Below are 23,705 nucleotides of genomic sequence, written 5' to 3'. Positions count from 1 at the left end.
TAGTTGATGAACAACAATTTTGAGGACCAGTTGATCATCTTAACTTATTTGTCCAGGAAAAATGCCAAACAGTCTGTAGTTCATCTTAAAAGTCGAGATTTACTGCTTGGCTTTGGTTTATATCATTGTAAACTGAATATATTTGGATTTCAGACTGCACACTGAAGACTATTTGGGGCTTGGCTGGGAATTTTATGGGCATTTTTTAATATTTCCTGTCATTTTACTGACAAAAAAAAAATGAATTGCTTAATCAAAAAGCCCTAATTGCAGTCTTAATTTAGGAAATAATTAGTGCAGGGAAATCATTCATCTAATTGCTCTAAACCATACTGAAGCTTGGCAATGAAGCGATAAAAAGGAAGACATACAGAGCAGTAGCTTTGTAAATAACCTCGTATGACACGGACAGTATCGACCAAGGGTGAGCGGTACGTCGACGAGATGCCCAGCGTGGCGCTAAGAAGACAGAGGCAGGGTAAAAACCTGTCCATCGCAAAATGGCAGGAATAACAGGCTGACACACAAAGAGTGACACGGTCGAGAGAAAATTGGCCCTGGCTGTCGAGAAAAGTGAGTGAAGGAGAGAGACGGAGGGGTTTAAGAGAAGAAAGAGAATAAGGTAACAGCAGATGGTGGAGAAATGGCAGCGGCTGGAGAGAGGGGAGGAAGTGAAAGAATACATGCTATGAAACAGAATCGTGAAATGGGGGGAAAACCTGATGGAGAAATGGGAAAAACAGAGGCTGACAGAGGCAGAAAGACAACTGTGAAGGACTGCAAGCTGTCTGAATAGAAGAGAGGGAGGCAGGTGATTAGTGGTGATGTGATGACTTGAGGTGAGCGTCTGTGTGTGCATGTGTGCACGCGGCCACGGATGAAGGATAGCTATCTAGCAGGAAAGGGGGAGAGGCGAACGGGGGAGAGAGAAAGGCCACCAGCCAAGTGGTCTAGTAGCATCCTGGGAGAAACAGCATCTGTCTCAGCAAAATAGAGAGGAGCAATCAATAACTATACAGTTAAGGTGTGTGTGTGTGACTGTGTGTGCATGTGTGTTACTGGTGCAGTGGGCTTTGCAGGTTGCTTACGCTGCACTCACGGTGCTGCAATTGGACAGAAATATATGGTTATGAGAGTGATATGTGAGTGTGTGCACGAGCACGTCTGTCAGTAATTTTTCATCGATAATGAATTCTTAAAAAAAAAAAAAACAAGATGTCAGCCGATGTTTTGTTTTTATTTTATAGCGTAAACAAATAATCCTGATGTGGCTCCTGTAGATTTTTTTTTAATATGGTGAGAGGGACATTTTACTTGAACTGGTGGACAAATTATGTAGCAGTTATGTAATGGTGACACTGATACCCACCTATCTACAATAACCTATTGTAATTTTGGCTAATTTATTTGTCTTACTCTGACTCACCGGGTAGCCTCTGGGCAGAGAGCCTGCCATTGCCCACCATCAGTCTGCATTCTCCTTCCTTTCCCTTATCTAGAGGTTACCATTTTCAGAATCACTGTTGCTACGGCAAACAACAATAACTTCCGAGCTAGCATCAGCATATCAGCCTAACCCTGACCTGGCCGCTAATGGTATGAACCTAAACAAGTTAGCAGATGCGACCGTTCTTTTGCGGGATCGAGCAATTTTAATGCCAAAAGTCCTACCCCTTGCTTGTGTCTGTCTGTTTGTTTGTTTGTTGGTTTGTCAGCAGGCTTGTACAAAAACTACTGAACGCATTTCCACGAAACTTGGAAGGAGGATGTGTCTCAGCCCAGAATAGACCCCATTAACTTTTGGTGCAGATCCGGATAAAGACCAAATCCAGGAATTATTTCTCACTTTCTTTAAAGATGCAGTATGTAAGAATTACCCACCTGTTAAATTCATACCCCCAACAAATAGGGGCAACATTATCACCAGAGTAACTGCTGACTGTATTCTGTACCGCTACTGTTAGCCTTGCAGCTAGCCTCAGCCTCAGATGTAGCCTACTTTGTGTTAGGACTATTTAGCTACCGTTAGCATGCTAACATGCTCAACCAAGACACTGAGCAAGGTAGACATTTTACATATTAGCATTGTCGATCACATGTTGTCATTTAATGCATAGCACAGCCTCAGCACAAATGCTAACACGGCTGCTTGTTCTTGTTGCGGGCGCAGGTAAATTCACTGCATTTCCTTTTTCATTATGAGGCATCATTGCCGTGCCAATTCTTTAAACATGTTGAAGAAATCATTTTAATTGATTAGGACGGACTGAATTGCTTCTCATCAAGACTCCGCTCGGCTACAAACTGAGGCAGGAGGTCAATACGGTCCTTTCATCTCCTTTCACAGTATTACAGCCATAAATACAGCCGAGAAGGGGGAGCTGTAATCTCACTGAGCATCATAATACCAAAATCCATTTCCATTTGATGCCCAGTCCTAACTGGGGAGCTCCATTTAAGAGCGGCAAAATATGGCCGCTGAGAAGATGTCACTGCGCAATTCAAAGGGAAGCATGATCAGCTTTATGCAAATACATGTTTCTGTGACCTGCGAGGAATGCAAAGTGCACTCCACATAATGGATTTCCATCCCTTACATGCAAAGCGTCGACGGTTTTTTTATCATAAAAGTAGAGTTTTATTTATCACTGTCAGGACAGTATGCAAACATCACGCTACATGATGGATTAAAGTCTGCCTACAGCTATCAAAAAGATGGATATATATATATAGATATAGTTACATACTGTATATGCACTGCATTTATTTCTGTATGTAACCTTTGAAGTCTAGTAAAAATGGGGAGAAACACTCTGATCTCCCAGAGAGAATAACCCTGTTGGTCAGATTCACTGCAATCAAAAGGACCGTCTGTTTCTCAACGCGTGTCAGGGGGAATTAAGACCCCTGAATGAGAAATCAAATCACACAGCATTTCCTTTCATCTTCCCTTGAATCGATAGCATGTCATAAAGTATGTTGGAGCAGACCTCGCAGCGCTCTGCCATAATCTACCGAAGAGGATGACTGCTTCTTCATTCTTTCACACAGTTTCAAACAGAGAGGAGCTTCTTGCGACACCTTTGAGCCGAAACGCCCCCGAAAAAATGTCAGGTTTTATCACCGTGACATTGACACGCCGCGATTAGCCCGTCGTCAGAGTATTTGTCCTTACAATACAAACATTTCCGTCACCCAATTTAGTCAATTTGGGCTTTCTCCTGCCCGGGTGTTTGATGGATGTCCAGAGTAGTTGGCAGTGGAGTGGAGACTAGGCTTTGATGTCGAGGCCCAGACTGTTAGAGTATTCAGGTTGACTTTGATAAACCCTATTAGAGTGTCCCTCTCTCCCGCTCTCTCTTTCACTTCCTCTTTCTCGCACACACTTACAGGCTATGAGCCTCAGAGGAACGAGGGGGTGAGGGCAAAAATACAAGGTTGCGTCGACACTGCATAAATTCTGAGTAAGTGAGCGAAGAAGATGACTGATGAGAGGATAAATAACCGGCATCTGCTTACAGAAAGAGACGGCAAATTGATTGAGATGAGTGAAAGGAATCAGATCGAGGCGTCAGGGGTCATGTCACGAAGAGATTTACATAGGCAATTTCGGGCTTTAGTAAGCATAAAGGACCGGCAGATGTACATCTCCAGCGTCACCGGAGACAGCTGGGGTGCCGCAGTAGGTGAACACGAGCTCAATCATAAAAGAATGAATGATTCGTCAGGAAGTCTGGCGGAGGTCGGTACTCTACATGCACGCCGACGCAACGCCCCCATTCACCACTCGCCACTATCTAAATTGAAAAGAGTATTTATACCAACTTAGGGATCAGAAGTTAATGGAAGCAGTCATGCATCAATTGAGTTACATAAAAATGTCCGTCGGAAAGGGGTGAGATAACTACATCCTTTTAAAAGATTTTTAATTTTCTCAAATTGGCTTTTTGTGTCTGATAGAGGGTGTGTGTGTGTGTGTGTGTGTGTGGGTTGCAGGCACATTACTGGAAGAGTTTGAATCAGACATCAGAAGGGGTATTAACAGGGAAATATGCTGAAAGAGACGGATCAAATAAAGATCTCACTCCGATGTAATGAAACGCTGCTCTTCACGCCGCTGCACGGATTGCTCCAAAAAAGGTGCAATGACAGAGGTGGGAAAAAGGCGATTAAGATGCAATGGCAACCCGCTGTTATAAAACATGTAATAAAAGCTTTGGCGCAAGAGACGGGCTCATCGGTTGACACAGCCTGCCCTCGCGTAAACTCTTTTGTCGCTCGGTGTCTAATGCCTCTCGTATAATCCCATCTGTTAGTTTGTGGAGGAAAATACCATCATTTCTGCTGCTGCACACATCTTTTGAACCCCAGGCAAACTGTAGCCTCGAGCTGATGAAATCCTCCACACATTTAATGAAATGAAAAACCAAATCCCAATCAAGATTGCGCTGCGAACACCCGAAAGAGATTTTGAGGCATAAAACACAAGCTGTGCCAAACAAATTAACACAACACTCACTGTTTTAAAAAAAAAAAAGCAATGTTTTCTTCCACAGTTTAGCGCGGCTGAGTGATGCTGAAGCACAACACCTGGGAAAAAAAACTACACTGACTCCGCACACTCACAGAGATGCCTTCCACAGCATGTTTGTATTTAAATGCATCAAATTCAACAGGGTGAGCAGTTCGGTGTCTGCTAGCTGTCGTGTTTTTCCATTTTTAGCGGAGGCTCCTTCAATTTCACAACTCTTACAACTCAGCTGCCGACTCGGCAACTGCCGTCCGCGCTGTAGATCGTATCGTAACAACATCATTGCGATTGCCCCCGCTGCTGAAAAGGGCAACGGTGTGTGGAAAGTTGTTGGCTTTAAGGCCGGGCACAGCGGGGAAAACATCACTTTTTCAGGCGCAGGTCAATTTAGGGATTTTAGGCTTCAGATTTTGCTTCCGTAACGTGTCTTCTCTCAGGCAAGGGGAGAGAAAATATTAGAAATACACATTAAGGTATGTTCAGAAAACGTTTCAGAAAACTTGTAATACAGAAAAATAACGGCCTTGATGTAAGAATCAACTGGGGATATCTTTAAGTTAAAATGATTACCCAATTTAGCATTAAACTTACATTAACCTTCACCACTGAGGGCTGTCTCAGGCTTGGCAGCACATTTCAACTAAAACAGCTGAATGTGTTCACATGTTGGTAAGCCAGTGAGGGATCACGTACTTGGCACTAGACCAGCGACTCCTGCTAGTTGAGGCATCTCACAGTAACAGCGGGTGCTACCAAATAACATCATGGAGTCAAAAGTTCCCCATCACCTTCATCCAATCCACATACCGCGTGGAATGATGGCACTCGGGTGGTCAGATCTGAGCCACAAGCAGCCCACAGCATGGCCACACGTCTGCCAAGAGCGAACTGAATGCACCAGAACTGGACCCAGTCTGTGCCACAGTTCATTCCTACTCTGGTGGGCTGGATCTAGCCCAGACTTCGGCCAGTATGGGCCGGATTAACGTGTCTGGTGTGGGCCAGATTGTGCCACAACCATTTTGCTATCTGGGTTGCCCAAACAATCACGCTTGTTTTGATCATCTTGGGACACAAAAGCACCGCAGTTCTTTTTACTCCAGCTTGACCCTGTAAAAGCACTTTAAATAGATGTGTTGAAAATCTGGTTGTTGCTGATTTTTTTATCTCTTTTGTCTTGTGCCATGAATTACACATATGATGTTTGTCAATTTAAAAGACACTGTAAGTCAAGAAAGTAGCAGCTTGTTGTAAAGACAGCAAAGTACAAGTGTCCAGTCTGAGGTGAGTGCTCACCTGAACCTGCTGCTTTGAGTACATATGTGTGAACATGTTAAGACAGTCACACATGAAACCCTGGTGTGGCTACTCTCTCTGTTTCCAAAATGGCAGAAAACTGAATATTTTGCAACAATATGAAAATGCCTGATTTTTTAAAACACCCCTTGTTTCAGCCAGAGGCGCGCGACCACAGACGCTTGACAAGTCGTGTGTCGGGAGATCCACCGCTAGCAGCTAAAAGCTCACCCCGGAGCTGGTGCCACCAGCAAATGAATATTTAAGCCACACCAAAGCCCTCCTCTCCACACACTCCATTTAAGCATTTTCACTGAGCTTTTTCTACACACAATCTAAGTTTCCACAAAGCCTCGCCTCTTCAGAGGCAAAACACGATAAAATCAATGAGTCAGACTTCCCTCCTGATCACAGTCAATCTCTTCTATAAGCTACGAACACACAATGAGGTTTTTTTTTTCGGGGGGTTTAAACCTAATCCCACCGCCATCTCCCACATTTCTTTATTTCTCTGTGATGTATGACCCTGTAATTCTGTTTAAGGCCCTCTTACCTTACTCTGCTGACATTATGGTGAAATAAATGCTGTGGCAGAGGAGATTAGTTCACCGATGTGTGATTGCAAACACAGTAAATGTAATGCTGTGTGTGTGCGGTGAAATGTGGTTTCAGAGCGTCCAGCACCAGAGGAGAAGATCTCTGAAGTCCTAAGTGAAGTTCCTTTCGCACAAAGACAAATTATCTTCCTCTCTTATGAATCACCGGTGCAGCCGGCAGCACCCACACACATATTATCCCCTCCGATAACAAAGAGACGGAGAGTTAGAGAGAGACTGTGAAGTATCAACTAAATCAGAAGGTAAAGTTGGCAGACTTTTTCGAAATACCAGGAAATAAAATGTTGCCCACAGGGCGACAAAATTCCGAGCCGAGCCCCGCAGATTCGACCTAATCTTTTCTAATTTAAGAAAAAGAAAATTATGTCCTCGTGGCACACGGCTATCCAGGGAAGGGATGGTGATTTCAATCTCACTTGATTTCTACATCTTACCAGAAGAGCCTCAAAAGGATTATGCCTGAATATTTAAGATTGCTGTACACGGCGAGGGGTGGCTGTGAATAACTATTTTTAAGGGGAAATGTGTGCGGTGCTGTCCTCTGTGCGTTTATTCCACATGAAGATGAGCCTCACCTTATTTCACTCCTCTCTTCCTTTCAAACATGCCCGTGTTCGCAGCCGGCACAAATAAACCGGAGTGCAAAATGAAAAGGATTTTTTGATCTGAACTGATGTAGCTGCTCAGCGGAGGTCCAGCGTGTATGTCTGTGTTTGTGCGCAGGGATTAGGAGCAGCATACAGATTTGAGTAGTTTCCCCCAGCTGCAATCCTGCTTGACTCAAGCACTGGATGAGAGATGTCCTCTCCGGCACACGAGGATGCCAAAATAAGAGCGACCTTGTGTTTTTGCACATGTATGACGACTATACTCCTTTCACACCGGACAAAAAAAGCCTCCACTAACATCTGGCTTTTGTCTTTAATGTGAATGGGTGCAATTGTCATTCGCTGGGTGTTTAGCGGCTGTGATGGAAACACAACACCTGGCTGGACACGCCAATTTGCGATGATATGGTGTGGGTTTTTTTGGCTGCACCTGAATGGATGAACGCCACTCGTGTGTTTGCTCAGTGTCAATAAGCCACGCAGTAGCAGGAACTTTCTTCATTTAAACTTGATAGTGTTTAGTTTTTATCGTTTTTTCACTAGTTTCCAGAGGTATGGCATCGTGCCGCGCGCCCCTGAATACGGCGAGCAACACAACGCACCGCTGACAGGACGCATTGCGCGGCTTTCTACATAGACAATGAAGGTTGTATGAAGGATGTTGTATCAGATTTCCCAGAAAACAGATTCAGGTTCAGCGCTGTCAGCAAATAACGCTTCTGTCTCGCGCAAAGTTACAATTCCAGGATCACATAATGGAATTAAAATGATATGAACGTGCTGAACGGATGAATAACCTACTTTTTTTTTACGACAAACCGAAGGATTTCCCTAAATAATTTGATCCCCCCGCAGCAGATCAGATATTTCATTTTACAGAATGATGAAACAACCATGGTGCATGCATGAAAGAAGATAAAGTCAGCAAGTCTCAATGTCAATCCTGGAGATTTGAAGCCATACGACTGTCACGTAAAACCATTATGTGCTGCAGTAATGTGTTTTTTCGAGCGCGGCAGTTTAAACGTACGCGGAGCAAAACTGTTAAGACAGTTTAAGCTGTTTCGAGGCTGTTTATCAGGAAGTGCGGGAATCGCTGCGTGCGTCTGTGTATCATGAGGAGTCGTTTGTATGCATGTTAGGCACAGCGGCTTATTAGAGGCCACAAGGTAAAAGCCAATTGGCATCCTTTTATAGACGGTGGCGAGAAAAGCCAGTGTCAGCTCAATGAATATTCAGATGGAAGCAGAGCCTTGAGGGGACATGGAGCAGCACCAATCTTTTATCAGTCCTCCTCACAGCGTAGCCATAACCTATTCACAGCGATCCAAATCTTTCTCTGTATCGCTGAATTCTTCTTCCCTTTTCTTTTTTCCTTGTATCGCTATATGCAGTACATGCAGCAGAGCAGCTACGGCGTTCTTCTTCCTTCTTCCTCAGCCTCACTCTCTCCCCCGGCCCGTGCATTTTCCTAGCGTAGGGGAATAATGAGAGCCAGCAGCGATGGGTGGCCACGTGCGTCGCATTGTATAGGAGTGCTGTGATTAATCGAGCTTGCCAAATGGAAAATGAAATGCCAGCAAGGCCATGCTGTTCAGGAGGCTGCTAGTGTTTGTTTGAGTGAGAAACAGAGATGAACACACATGATCGACTTCCTGACTTTTCCAGGTCCTTGCTCTCGGCAATCTGCCAGAAAGGCTCCAGTCGCCCCAACGGAAGAAGATGGTCTTAATTGACTTGCTGGACTCCATTGGTGTACAGTCAGTGGACCTAGAAGGAAATAAAAATGTTCTGCCGCACACCCCCTGCACCTCAATAATCACAGATGGATGAGCAATTTGAGCTCTGACAAGGACGAAAGAAGACAGAATGTGCCAGAAAAGAGGCTGATGGAAAGCAACACCTCGCTAGGGACGGGTTCGTGTTTGTTATGTTGTCATCTTGACACTTTCTTTCAGCCTTCGTGACTCAAGGTTTCAGAGCCGAGCAAACGCTTGACACCTTCAGCGAAAAGGCTGGAAGTGAAATGAAGCAACTGCACAGAACATCGCACAATCTGTCTCATGCCTGCAGGAAACCAAGTGTCAACCGCGCTCACCTTTAGGACGTCAAAGAGTAAACATTCAAATTTGACCTGGTCTATCTTGTAGGAACTGTTTGGCAGAGCCCACGAGCTCCCATGATAAATCCGCTGGGGGCTATAGCAGTCCTTTAAACAGACAGGGGAAAACAGGGGGGGCCAGGACGACCAAGCTGATCCCTTTTTTTTGGTGGAAAACTTAGCCTTGGCCTGCTGGAAACTGCCGTAGACCATATTCAGGCGGCGGCCCTTTCCTTCTGATATCACAGTCAGGGCGGGAAGCTCCAATGCGGACAGCTGCGTTCCAGGTTGCACGTCCATTAACCATAGAAATCTGACAAATTGATATTATTTCATGATCAGCAACTGAAAAGATAATGGATAGCAAGAAATCCAGAGGAACATCAGGTAAAACAACACATTTGATAATCCGTTAGCAACAGCAAATGTTAGCATTCAGCCACTTCCGAGCTAACATTACTGTTTGATTGCGTTCAAACAGATAGGATTGGGAGCGTTTAAATGAATTGTAAAACATCAACAGATATCTTGACACATTTATTTAAGCCTGGAAGCGAAACGCGCAGAATATAATCAAACTGTAACGTTAGCTAGGATGTGACTGAATGCTAACGTTAGCTAATGGGTTATGGAATAGGGTTCTTTTATTTTGAAATATGGCCCGGTGTCCCTCAAAATTTCCACTATCCATCATCTTTTCAGTTGCTGATCAATCGGGAAGTGATTGATAACATTGTTGTTTGATTAAATCCAGTGTGTTTCCTGTTCAGGCTTAAATAAATCTGTCCGAGATGTGTGTTTTGATATTTTTAAATTAATTTAGGCCTTTCCTGTCGTATAGTGTAACACTATAAAACTGTAACGTTAGCTAGGAAGTGGTTGAATGCTAACATTAGTAGTTGTCTTACAGAAGCTAATGCTACTCAAATATGTACATCATCTTTTCATCAGAAAGTGGTGAAATAACTATTTGTACTCATAATTTGGTTTCCTATGTTTGTACACTGCTGGAACTGAACAGTATAACACTATCCCAGCATTTCAGCCTCCCACCCTGAGCTTAATGTTTGAGGAAAATGGCCGCCATGTGACTATGGTCTATTATGGTTACGAATGAGCTGCAAAACCCAGTACAGATACAGACTTCTTCTATTCGGCTTTGTATACAAGTAGGTTCCATTATCACATTGAGTATTTCTTGCTCGGTTGCAGCTGAGAATAAACAGAACGTGATGGTATGAGAGGAGCTGGAGAGCCAGTTGTAAACCATAAACCACTTGTCATGGCTTTTCTATAAGCCTATCAGGCGGTAATGATATGCATTAACCCTCCAACGGTATATACGATGGGACAGCTGGTATATGACACGAGCTGCACTTTCATTTCATGAAATGCACCATCAAGTCATTCCCTATAAGGGAGTATTATATATTGCTGTGGGCGTCTGCTCGAATCCACAACTGTTTTATCGTTCGGAAATGTTGTGAGGATTACTCAAATTCCACATTTCATAATCCCATCATGGTCTTGCCCTCCTTCATTGTTGACATCATTCTCCCAGCGGCAAAACAAAAGCTTGCCATTACCTATTAGATTACCCGATGCCAAATGTGATTTAGGTCCCTTTTGAAATTTGCTCTTAGATGATAAGCTGGGAGTCCAATCCACTGCCAAGAAGGATGGGAGGAAATGGGCGGGAGCGACGTGTACACAACAGAAACAGAAACTGCACGTCCTTTTCAGATGATTTTCAGAGTTTTTATCCCTGCATGTTAATACAGGAACTCCCTCAGGACGTATCCCACTGATGACAAAGATGAAAACAAAACTCGCCAAGCGTGGAAAGCAACGTGCTCTGTGATGTCCTTTGAAATCAGGGGGTACAAATCAGGAGCGATGAGCAAACAAACCTCGTTCACCTTCCAAAAATGTAAAGACCTTTTCAATCAACTCTTAAGAGAATAATTCTTCGAGACATTTTCGACGGGTTGAAGCCCTAATGTGTGCGGAGATAAAACACACAGCTCAATCTCGTGGCTGCCTAATACAGCATAATGGAGAGAGTCAGGCTCTCAGCGTGACAGCCAAGGATCCACCGCGGTGATAGGCTAATGAAACGAAGAGCCCTAGGCGAGCTGTTATACCTACAGAGGACGGAAGAAAAAAAAAAGGAAAAACACACACTTACAACAACACAGCTAATTTCCAATGCAGTTCTGAGAGCGAGGACCATATGCATCATGTGTTTAATGTGGTGAACACTGTGTGAATACACAATAGGTCGCTCTATTGTGGATGTAGCACAGGAAGGACGCGGGGGTTTGAGGAGGAAAGCAGCCAAGATTGTGCTACAGATTGGAAAGATGCATGGTGTGTACAAACACACACATAAATACACATGTACACACACTATACTGTATTGATACATATGGTGTGTGTGTACACTGGATACACACATACACTTGCAACACCTTCACTCACAATTCCCAAACCAGGCCACAAACAAACCCCCACACGCAGCATGGTTTACATTACTGCAGACTTCCAGCTACAACAGCGCGGTGCCCTGACCCCCACAGCATCTGTAGCTGAACAGCAGGCCTGGCTAACAAACTGCCACAGAGGATGGAGGCAGGAGGCAGGCTGAGCTACTGATTGATCTGCAGGGTAATTGGCTTGGAGCCGCTGAAACAGCCAAAGGACATAAATATCAGCCATCCTGTTGGACGGTGAGTTAAGTTCCACGGAGCGATAAACTCTGACTGGTTGTCCCCCGAGTGAAGGCTCGTGTCTGATAAGCTGGTGAACATTTTGTGCCGGGACTTTTTCCGCCGGGCAGGAAGGAGCAAGGTGTGAAGTCAGAGGAGGGGCAGGACGGGAGTGGAGTAAAGTGGAAGTAGGACAGGAAGAGGAAGAGAAGAAAGTATACCAGAATGAGACACGGGAAGTTTTAGCCACACGTCTCGCAGCTTGTACTGCTGGCTTTTATACTGAAAACGTGCACGTCCTGCCTGGTGCTAGTCAACTACAATAGCTTTTGCTTGGTCGCTGAATAATTTCACAGTTTCAAGACACTTAGCTTAACTATGCTTAGCTTAGCTTAACTATTTACCAACCACACTCCAAGCTAGCTAATTGCTAACATCGCCAATTGCAATAACTCTTCAACCCAGCTAGCTAGCTAGTTAAGATATTTTATCAAGTGTTATGTTGCCAGTGACTTAAAGTTATCAGCAAGCTAGGCTAGTTAGCTGTGGTTGCCAAATTAATTTACGCCTGTATGACGCCTCTCTCTCGCATAAGCTACGACTTAGCATCCCCTGTTTTGGACTAACAACTCACAGGTACTGTTACTGTAGCTGGCTAGCTAGCTGCTAACATGCTGATGCTAATTGGTCCCAATAACTCTCCGACCCAGCTAGTTTACTAGCTAGTGAAGTTATTTTGTCAGTTGTCATGTTGTCAGTTAGCAAGCTAGCCTAGTTAGCTTTGTTGCTAAATTAATTCACAGTTTCAAGACACGTGGCTTATTTAACCACTGACTGCTGTCTCTAACGTATTTTCAAACCACACTATAACAAATTTTATTGTTGCCACATTCACAGATTCCTGCTATTAGCTTGGTAAGTCCAATGTTTTAACTGCAAATAGAACTGATGAGAAAGCTATGGAAAAATAGGAAACAGGTTGTGACAAACTTGAACTATCCCTTTTAATGTGGGCCGTTTGTAGTTGCAAAACTGAATTTCCTGCAGCACCACAGAAAGCATTTAAAAATATATATGTGTGGATGTCTCCCTTCACATGGGTCTGGTGCATAACACACAGAGAAGCATGAGCCAGGCAGGTCGGAGGGGGGGAGAAGCGAGGAGAGAAGAAAAGAGGCAGTGTTCGTTGAGAAAACGAGAGACAGAGAGATGAGTGAGGAGAGCGAGGGTGCGATCGACCTCTTTCACAGCTGCAAGAGGTGTGCCTGCAATGCTAACTCACTCCATCCATCTCGTTTTGCTAAAACAGAGGCAGTGTGGAGGGAAAGGGTGTCTTCAGCCGAGCTCAAACGCAGCAATCGTCATTCTCTGAGTGCAGGAGATTCTTTTTGATATGAGACTGATGTTGGCAGCCAGGAATCAAAAACACAACGCAAGGTGTTTCATACAGGAAAACTAAAAAAGAGAGAGCCAGGTTCCTTTTGTCCAAAACTGCTATCAGCTTTTTAAAATTGAAGTAAGTCACACGGGAGGATCATACCTACACTGTGGGTAATGATGATCAGAGAAACAGTAGGCAGCAACAGACAATCAGGGTGAAAACTCCCAGGGAAAGTCGCTCGCACTGTCGGGAGCACTAATGACAATAAGCATTAGAGCGAAACATTGGAAGGAAGGTCTTTATTGTTTGTGATTTATCAACTCATTCAGGCAAACACACTCTTCCCTGAGATCTTGGGAAAACACCAGAGAATGCACCACATTAAGTCCGCTCAGTGATGGTCACAATAATTATCAGGATTATTTATATGTTTTATTATTGGTTAAATATTGAAATAACCTCTATGTGACATGATTACTCACTGACTTTGGAAAACATTTTTAAATTGTTTTTTTAACAATCCATTCCCTCGACCTTTAAATATAATTCAACTAAAAAAACAATACAAAATGTCTTATAATGGTAATATAATATAACATAACAAAGATAAGGACTTATTTCAATGTACTACATGGAACTTAAAGCATTAAAGCTAAAACCATTTAATGCTGATGCCTCTATGACCTACAGAAGTGAGACCATCAGGAAGAAGATTGGCTATTTTCTATATAATGATTATATTTATAATTAATGGCTATCACCAGGTCAGATTCTGACTCATCCGGGTCAAAAAAGTCATTAAAATTTAAGCTCTTTCTTTAATGGCGGGGCGCTGAGGATGAAATACAGCTGCTCTGTCGTCCGTTATACAGCACAGCACTAAAACCTTCTTGTCTTTTGTGTCTCCGTTGTCATATTACAGCTTTAAATCTTAGATAGACACAAAACCTCATCACCGTGCATCCTGCGAATGGCTTTCTTTCACTCGCTTCCAAAATAAAAGCACACAATTGCCAGATCGAGATCTTCAAAACAGGAGGCGGTGGTGCCGATACCACTTTTGTCCACAGGGGCCGCCAGAATCAACAAAAGATTAAAGTTTCCTGCCGCAGCTTTAATATACGATGTGTATTATAATCTTGTTTCTTTTTTGGTATATAAAATGTGAGAAAGGATTGGTGATATACCACTTTTTCATTTATTTTGGATGCTCCAAGCAGCGACAGAGCAGCTGGGCGGCTGGCTTGAAAGGGTTCTCGAAAACAACGGCTCACTCTACCGCAGTGAGCTGAACCGAGCAGGCCACAGCCTGACTGAGAGTAAAGTCTGGGCTTTTAGGGAGGGGTGCAGCATGGCTGTGAAAGAAACACAGACAACACAAGACAAAACGAGAGCGTTGTTGCAGAACAGAATGCGGGATATTAAACGTTTTATCTTGATTGTTTTGTTTTCATAATGGTTGAAAGCCAAAATTGTAATTGAAAGTAAAAATGTGATGAATCGCCCGGCGCTGCACCACGAGACTCCTCTCTCCATCATTTCTACTCATGAATTCCAGCTACCTTTCCTCTGTGCTCCTTTGTGAGTCTGAGCCTCGGCCAGTGTTGGGCCGTGGAAAATTAAATTTTGCTCTTAGTGCCTGAGGTGCTGTACCAGTGTGCTGAACCAGTGTGGGACAAAGTTTTGACAATGTTTTTAATGGATTTAGGTTGAGGGGTATCACAAGAGAAGAAGCCAGACCACATCTCACAAGCTCAGTTTCCTGTATGACATCTGTTTAAATTTCGGTACTTGTCATGACTGCAGTGTCTTTTTCTCACCTGATAATTACAACGTTTTTCTTTGGATGATCAGTAGTACGAAAGACTGACTTTATTTTCCTCGGACTTTTCTCAGAATTCTGACTTTAAACCAAAAAAGTGTGAAGTCTGAGAAAAAAGTTATTTTCGTAAAGGTCTGTAAGACTGTGAGCTACTTCACTGATGATTTTGTACCACTAGGTATTTACCATCTTATCTCATTGTGTCTGCATCAAAAAATACATGGACACTTGTGCAATAAAGTAAAATACCGAGATAGCAAAATACTTGAATAATGCTCAGCTGGATTGCTCATTTATCCTGACTGTTATTGAATTGAAATTTCAGAGTAGTAAGAGCCAGTACGAGCCTCAGATCTACCTCTCTAGCTACCTCTGTCTCATCGTATTACTTGGGTTAGTGTTAAATTCAGCCCTAAAATCCAGCAAATGAAAACCATCATGAAATATAATATGCCTCCTGCCAGTCCCATGAATGTCAATGACTTTGACACCATTCTGCAAATCCAGAGGATGCGAATGAACAAAAAAGCGACTCAAACATTTAAATGTCGGGTGTTGCCACTGGCGAGTGACTCTGGAGGTAGATGTGAAACCGGGAAGTCGCTGAACTTTCTGTCCAGCTCCAGCAGTGGCGCCGCCAAAGTCCACGAGCGGAGATTCGATCTCTACAGTTCAATTTCCAATTTTCCAGTTTGAGCCCATCTAGGTTCAATCTCATGGCCCTGCCTCCTTTATGATAGGCCCATATATCCTATTCCAGCCATAATCTTAAATGCCATTTGAGTCATCTCGTTGCACAAAGACTCTCAGTCCAGTTAGAGCTCGGTTGAGCTATAAGGCAGATCAATCAGTGTCATCTTTACTATTGACTCATTAGTCATTAGTCATAAAACACACAGAGGAACTGAAGGTGGAGGGAAGGAACTGCACGCTGACCAGTTTCTATTTCACCTTTTCATTTCGTGAAAGCAAAACAGAGATCAGTTGTTTATCATGATGATGAATATTAGTTTGTGTTTGGCAAAATTTGCATCATTTCCTCATTTAAGTGACAAATGTTGGAGCCAAGGCCCGACAAATCTGAACAAACATTTCCCCTACAAACTCAGATACGTACATTATAAACTCACAACGACACAAATCCAACTCATTTGTGTAATTTCTCAACACAGAGTTCATCTTTACATGTGTTCACAGACCCACAAAAGAGATTTTTATTAAAATCTTAGAAGCATCTGAAACCCTAATCAGCTCCATAAGCATACTGTGTAAAAACACTTTTTCCCACACAATGCTTGCAATGAAGGAACAATAAATCACAAGTCTTAAGATCAAGGTAAATGCACAAATACCGCCTGATCCTCCGTATAGCAGCATCTGCCTCACCAGCGGGTCTTGGCTCTGCAAACAGCCAACGATCGGAGGTGCAGGAGGCGAGAGGGGGAGAACTTGCAGCTTTTATTTGCTCTGGCTTTGGCTTAAGTTGCCGAAACACCACTTAATCTACCGGTCCACAGGGTGCTAAGGTCACGGCGCCCTAGGACGACCTGAAAAGCAGAACGCTGCTCAAATTCCCCCACAGACTTGCACACACACAAACACACAGAAATGTACACACAATGGTTTCTCAGGACAGCAATTCCCCCCCTCTGCACGTGATGTATTCAACTATTCTGCTGCAGTTTTGTGTGTCTATACTACAAGGCTGCTTGTGGAAAAAGGCCTTGTCACTGACCTTCAGATGTGATGTGAATCTAGGGGAGGTTCACATGTTTATTCATTTTCTTGGCAAGAACTAGATGTGAAGATTGGTACCACTTCCATGTCACTGCAGTAAATGTAAAGTCACCGCCAACAACCAGTTACCTTAGCTCAGCTTAGACAATGACTGAAAACAGAGAACAGGCTTCAAAAACCAAAAAAGCTCAACTTCCTGGATGTAATGATTGAATCTTCTAGACTTTCCAAATGTTTTTGGACCGAATAGCTCATTTTGTGGCGGTTGTGACGCTAGAAAAAAATAATCCACCGCTGTATAGCCACTTCTTTCGTAATGTAAGCTTATCGGAAAAAGTAATTTTGGCCCCCCGTACGTCACGTGACATTGTAGTTACAAGGTTTGACCACTACGAAAGCCTGGCGCTCTTCCTGGGCACTTGAAGAAGAGTTAGGTGATGGATGTTCTTGTCACGATTGTGGTCGCAACTGAGTGGTGTTTGATCTGATCGCCACCGATCGTGTTTTTCCTTATCGAGTTGCCATTTGACAGAGCCGGGTTTGCTGTCACCTTCTATTTCCAGGCATTATGCTAAGCTAAGCTAACCAGCTGCTGGCACTAGCTCTCTACTCGCCATACAGACATGTAAAAGTTGTGACAATCTTCTCAGCAAGAAAGCGAATAAGCGTATTTTCCGTGTTAGGATGGCGTCTATGAAGAACTGCATGACTCACTTGGGAGTCCACGCTTGTTTGATGGGCAGAGGTATTTCCTGACTACAGAGTAAGGTACACTCTTTCAGTCAGGTAAGTAAAGTGAGTCACACATGCAGCCTGGTAAGCTTTTCGTGCACGGATCCTCACTCAGCTGCTCGTCGTAGCTGATTTAATTCAATAGCGTGAAGTTGAATGTTTGATTTTTAGCTTTCAAACCCATGCAAAGACAAGGTACAATGTGTTCTGCGGAGGAAAAAAGGACCAGTGTCAAAAACTTTTGTGAGACAAGAAAAAGAAAACAAAACTATGAGGCATCTGGGTGTAATTTGTTTGACAAGTAAATTGCGCATCACATCACTACGGCAGCCAAGTTCATTTAGTCAGTCCTCTGAGTGAATCTCTAGAGCCTTTGCAGCAGCGTCTCTTCCTTCCTCTGAAGCCACATATAAATTAAATGCATAGCCTTTGCAGACTGTAAGTGCTCAGCTGAAGTACCTCAACATATAATATGATACCGGATATTGTGAGATTCCAGTCACTGCTCCTCCATTCACTGGCGGCTGTACTAACCGCATTAGTCATCAAGAGCACGAGGCTCTGAAAGGACACTGGCAGAATGTGAAGGAGAGGCATGAGAGTTTTTATCTCTCCGCTCCGAAAATGACTGAGCAAAGAGAGTAAGAGGGGCTGATTCATGTCACCTTTGTTGCCTCTTTTTTTCCCGCTCCCATTCATCAGACGAGGGCCGTGCGAATTAGCGCGGTTAGCCGAGCAGCTGCAGATGTGAGACGCTATTCACACAGCCAGATTTTCGGAGTATCAAGTCGAGTGAATTCAGGACTTTAATCTTCTCTAATTATGTAAATCATATGCCACAGATATTTCCTATCAAGTCGAGAGGCAGAGCTTTTTTCTTTCCTCTCAGCAAATTTTCAATGAGACTCCCGAGAGAAGCGGGCGGGGGAAACAATACTTCAACTGCGCATTACAGAAAATGTGGTCCCGATTCTCCATCTATGACTATCAGGGCTGGAGGGAACAATGATCCTTCTTGCGTAGTTATTTTATTTTTATTATTTACAGTATGATGCAATGATGTACTTAAATTTTTAGTCATATCCATTGGCGATTGCAACTTTGTTATCTATTCCTCACTTCACCAGGAAACCTGGATAAGCATATAATGTAGATGTCATCATAAAAATAAAATGATAATGATTAAAAAACATATGGTTATATTAAAGGACCAGTGTGTAGGATTTAGTAGCATTCTCGTCCCCTGTGTTTGGTTTGTCTGTTCTGGGCTACCGTAAAAACATGGCAGACTCCCCGCAAGAGGACCCGCTCCTTTTGTAGATATAAAAGGCTCTGGCTTCAGCCCCTGAATCCCCCTAAATCCTACACACTGGACCTTTAACTGCTCAAATTCCTTTAAGAAATAGTGCAACATTTTCAAAAATACTCATTTGCTTCAGTCCGTCTTAACTTTGGTGACCGGGGGCTCGGAGCGATGGCGGTGTGTTTGGTCCAGGACGGGCTAGGGCTAGCTGGTTAGCATGCTAACTGCTGACACAATCACCTAATTTGACGTTATAATGTAAAAACTATTATTTCTCCACAGTGTTGATAATTTTAGCTAATTTTAAAAAAAAAGTGTTTTCAACTAAAATTCCTACATATTGCACCTTTAATGGTGACATAGTTAACATGAGCTCATCCATCCGATGATATTATTGTCTGGTAAATGTTTAGCTCAGTTGTTACTAAGTTACTTACTATAACACTGCTGCTAAAGAGCATCAAGAAGCTCACAATATGGGTGTATTCCTGAATAAAACTTCTCAAACTCAAAGCTGACAGAGCAGCTGACGTGTATGACACAGCTGCAGGATTATAGATTCATGCCTCAGCAGAGGGCAATATCTATAACACAGCACATATCCACACCTGACACTGTCGATTCATGATTTACTTTCTTTGTGCTCGTTTTTTTTTTCTTTCAAACTCCTCCGGTTTTACCTTCCTGTGGTTTTATATTGACTTTCTCTGACAGATATCAGAAAAGTAGCAGTACTTCTGCTTAACAACCCATGTTATGAAGTCCTTCACTTTATCCCTCAGTAGATCACAGTGCCATTGACTGCTCTTCTTCACCCTAATTTCCCATGAAGGGCTTCAACATCCTGATCTCTCGATAGAAACACGCGCACAAAAGCCTTGAGAGATAAATCCATACTCCCTCTTCACCTCGATAGCTTTATTTTCAATAGCCCGTGGCTAGTAGCATGTTTTGCGGATGAGAGGTCGATGTACTGCGTAAGCGTTCCTCATATAAACAATGACACACTTAAACCTCCAGTGGTAAAATATCCCTGAAGGTTCAGCGGATGTGGAGGCAAATTGGCACACTGCTCGTGTTTCCCTGGCACTGTGCCTTTCAAGCCTCGAACGCACTGAAAAAGTTGACAGTGTTATTAAAACCAGTCAAGTGTAGGTGAAGGAATATTAAATCACGGCCATGCCCTGATTCTTTGTCATCAATCCTCACGCTGCTCCAGTAATGGGATCCTCAACCAAAGACGAGGCGAAATTAAGAAAGCCAGTGTTTTACACACAACCATAATGGCCACGGTTGTGTTCGACAATACCTATCAGTTCGCTGCCTCTTCCGGCAACTGCAAAACTGAGGAGTGGTGCTGCTGAACTGAAAAACCTGACGCTGCTCCACATCAGTCGGGAAGAGAGGAAAGAAATAACACAAGGCTGTCCCAGCCAATGACAGCATATTGCCAATGGAAATAGTGAGTGTGTGCAGACAGACAATCAATAAAACTGCAAGAGAGCTCCCACATGGCCGAGTTCCCTGGATGATGTTTGTTATTCATTTGGAGCCTTGCTGTTCCAGCTACATAACTCGGTTACATGAATTGACAAGAGCAGGAAGGCAGGAAAACAAGCACAAAAAACTGTACCTGCAGTGAAGTTGTAATTCGCCGAAAATCCCACCGCTTCCAGCTCGCCATCCGTAACAAATTTTATCCACAGATATCGGCCGCTACTCCTGATATCGGGCGGGCTGTGCTGACCACAGTAGCGTCCGAGCATTGGGGAGAAGCCAAACGGTCCATCCCGAACCTCGATGTTGTCAAATTTACATTCCCAAGAGGACTCGATTGAATAATTCTCCTCGAAGTGCAGATCGATACACTGCCTTGGGGGGGCTGGAAGACACAATGAAAATAATTACCACCTAGCACAAAGCGGGGAGTGAGATATTAGTCATGCTTTCCATTGACGAACGTTCTGCTTGTTTCATTATCAGCACGCCCACACGTTCAATACCAGCCCTGGCTGTTAGTCAATTCATCTCTACAACACCGGAGCTGTGATGGGCTTCAGCTCCTGCATTCACTTTGGTGATTCTTTAAACCTTATTATCTGCGCTGATCAATCAAGAATCAGCTCTTAATTTGAAAAACACCAGCCTGAAGTAGCCTCTCACTGTCTCGCGCGCTCAATACATCTCATCAGTCTCCCCCTCCAGGATAACCCCAGGACTGCTCCGGCTTGAGAGAATAAATTGCCTCATCTCCTCGACTCTTCTCGCCCGCCGCTGTGCTTAAAGAGAATATTTACCTTCAAGGATGTAAACACACTCTGTGTCTGGGGGGTATTTGTTTGGGTAGTTGGGAGACGTGAAGAGCCCTCCTTCTGGTTCCTTCACCCACGTTCCACATTGACCTGCAGGCTTCACTCCAGAGTTGTTTTTCACTGAAACATGCGCAGCAAAAGACAGAAAGGAGAAAAAAAAGTGAGAGATTAAAGCTCTGAAGCGAAGCGGGGTGGGTATTTAGGGGAGTCAAAGATGCACGGCTGCGGCGATGGAGATTACCTGCTGAATCCTTCCTTGTTGCCCCAGACAACCCAAGTATGAGAAGACTTGCAACAACTGTAAGACAGAAAAATACATTTTTGATGATGCATATATTGCTTATTTATTATTTCCTGCTATTGTCTCTGGTTTGTGCACAGCTTGATCTCAGCTGGGGGAGGGTTGAGTCAGAATTCCAGCTTTTGGATTTCATGGGCTGTACACCAACGTTATGCTAATGCTAAAGCTGTCCAGAAACAGCACACAATACCTACATTAGTCATAAGAAAGGGCTTTTTTTTTAATAAATTATCAAAAATGGGGATCTATATTATCTGTAACATAAAGAATGGAAGCCTTTACAGTGCTCACAGACTCAAAAAAGCTCAAAACATAACCTGTGCGCCTGAATTGTAACTTTTTGCACACCTATCACCTTCATCTGCAATAAGCCTGCACCAAACTCCGTTTAAAAAAATAGTGTTTTTAAAGAAAATCGCATACAAATGATTCAGAATGATATTTCTATCACGAGTTCACACAAAGCAGTTGAATTAATGAGTATTTTCTCCTTCAAAAAAAAAAAAAAAAAAAAATTACATAATTTTGGAAAACAGCCTACAAGAACTTACGGCGTGACCTTCAACAGTGAGTTTACAGGTTGCAGGATGCAGCATGTCTGTGCTGTGTGACACCTCCTGGCACTTGTGCTCACGCCAGCAAATCATAATTCTGGTTCTGCTCTCAGTTTGATCTGTTGCTCTAATATTTGGCGTCCCTTAAAGCATCACTATACTTATTTTCTACGTGCGAGCGGCGAGGAGCTCGGAGCGCGGTGGTGATGATCTTACCGTGAGGGAAGCTGTGCCCATGTACCATGTCTGTTCCTTTCACAACCGGCCTCAGACTCAACTAATTCCATTTAGATTGAATACTTGAAGAGGAAAATAAAAACAGATAGAGGAGGAGAGTTTTCACACCATGCGACGCAACCTCTCGGTGAGCAGGGGGAAACACATGACTTCCTCCATCAGAAATCTTCAGTTGGGACTGGAAGAAAGAAAGAAAACAACCCAAAAAAAAAAAGAAAATCCTTGCAGATATGTCACATCAACTAATCACCAGTTTCATACAGAACCAAGAACAGTTCTAAACACTCGCCCGATTTCCATCCAAGCGTTTCTAATACCCTTTGGTGCCTTTGGTGCACTGAAAGGATTAATAGTCCCGTCATCAGCCCTCCACTAAGCGCTCCACCTTTGCAGTCTTCTTTTTGGAAAATATCATGGACAGCCTTGTTTTTGTCCTCTTTGGTCCCTTTATCAGGAGAGGGGGTCCTTCAGGAGCGGGGGGAACCGCGCAACACTCATCTCTGCAGCGTTTTCTTCCACTCTCTTCTGGTGCGTAAAGATCCGCCGAAAAGACGCCCAAATGATCAAGTGGCTCCTCGCGTGGTTTTCATTTGTGGCTCTCTTGTAAAGAAAGAAAAGAAAAGAAAGCGGTCAGTGTTGTTGTGAGCGCATCCCTCTGCGTGTCTGTCTTGGCTTCTCTCAACTGGAGAGTCCCCGCAGCCAGCAGGAGTTAATGTATGATCTCTCCCTCCTCCTCCTCCTCCTCCTCCTCCTCCCGCTCATTCAACACTACGGCCGTCCAACGCGCCGCAATCCTCACGCGCCTTTTGACGCACGCGTTGCAAAAACTTCTCCAGGACACACACACACACACACACACGCCCGTGAACGCGCACTGTAAAAAGTAGAGAAGGCAGAAGAGCTGATGTTTGAACATGGAGAGGTAAGCAGACAAAAAAAAAAAAAACAAGGCAATGAGATGAGCAATGAAGCAAACAAGCAACGAGGTGTCAGAGTGACTTCTATCAGCTTGATCTAACACAGGAATGAAATAGAAATGCAGCTTCAAACAGCATCAAAGCATGTCTTTCATCCTGGTTTTGCTCATCCACTGTCAAAGCTTTATTTCTTGTTAAAACCACATAAAAGTCCTGCTTTTCATCAAAATGTCTCTTTTTTCTATTCGGGATGTAAAACACAGCAAAAGCCGCACAAGTGCAACATGGCAGGACTCTCCAGAAAGGAACAGAGAGCAGTGAAGTAGGCGGAGAAGCTGCATTCAAGTGTCAAAAAAACAACAACAAAAAAAAACCCTCTACTTTTCCTGATGTGTGAGTGTCCGGGTGTGTGCGCAGTGTGTAGTCGCCCTCACACACCTGATGACAAAGCTGATCAGAGGGTGCCCAGGGACAAGTCAGGGGCTCAGGCTCCCAAAAATAGTCTTGGCACCCAGCAGACAATATCCATCTTCAGATACTCCTGCTGC

The 23,705-nt window shown here is 43.7% G+C and overlaps 1 protein-coding gene across 6 annotated transcripts in view; it reads right to left on the bottom strand.

Annotated features, from left to right (window-relative positions):
- The window catches only part of neto1l (neuropilin (NRP) and tolloid (TLL)-like 1, like), a 70,516-nt gene extending 47,587 nt beyond the window's left edge, over positions 1 to 22,929 (bottom strand). For 3 of the 6 annotated variants that reach the window (XR_014621111.1, XM_084339826.1, XM_084339827.1), the window contains exons 1-4: positions 22,220 to 22,929; positions 21,390 to 21,446; positions 21,134 to 21,268; positions 20,470 to 20,718 (exon numbers count right to left, since the gene is read on the bottom strand). Coding sequence is in view for 4 of the 6 variants with exons in the window: in XM_084339826.1 (XP_084195952.1) it covers positions 20,470 to 20,718; positions 21,134 to 21,268; positions 21,390 to 21,446; positions 22,220 to 22,247 (469 nt within the window). In the remaining 2 variants the exon portion in view is untranslated. Of the gene's footprint in view, positions 1 to 20,469; positions 20,719 to 21,133; positions 21,269 to 21,389; positions 21,447 to 22,219 lie in introns of those variants that run through there. The other 3 variants (XM_084339828.1, XM_084339829.1, XM_084339830.1) reach the window with 2 other exon arrangements.
- Positions 22,930 to 23,705: the final 776 nt, after the last annotated feature.

The sequence above is a fragment of the Pagrus pagrus genome (genome assembly GCF_965226575.1).
Source record: "Pagrus pagrus genome assembly, chromosome: 20".
Lineage (NCBI taxonomy): Eukaryota > Metazoa > Chordata > Actinopteri > Spariformes > Sparidae > Pagrus > Pagrus pagrus.
The sequence above is the reverse complement of the archived record's forward strand: the minus strand, read 5'-3'. Positions and strand labels throughout refer to the sequence as shown.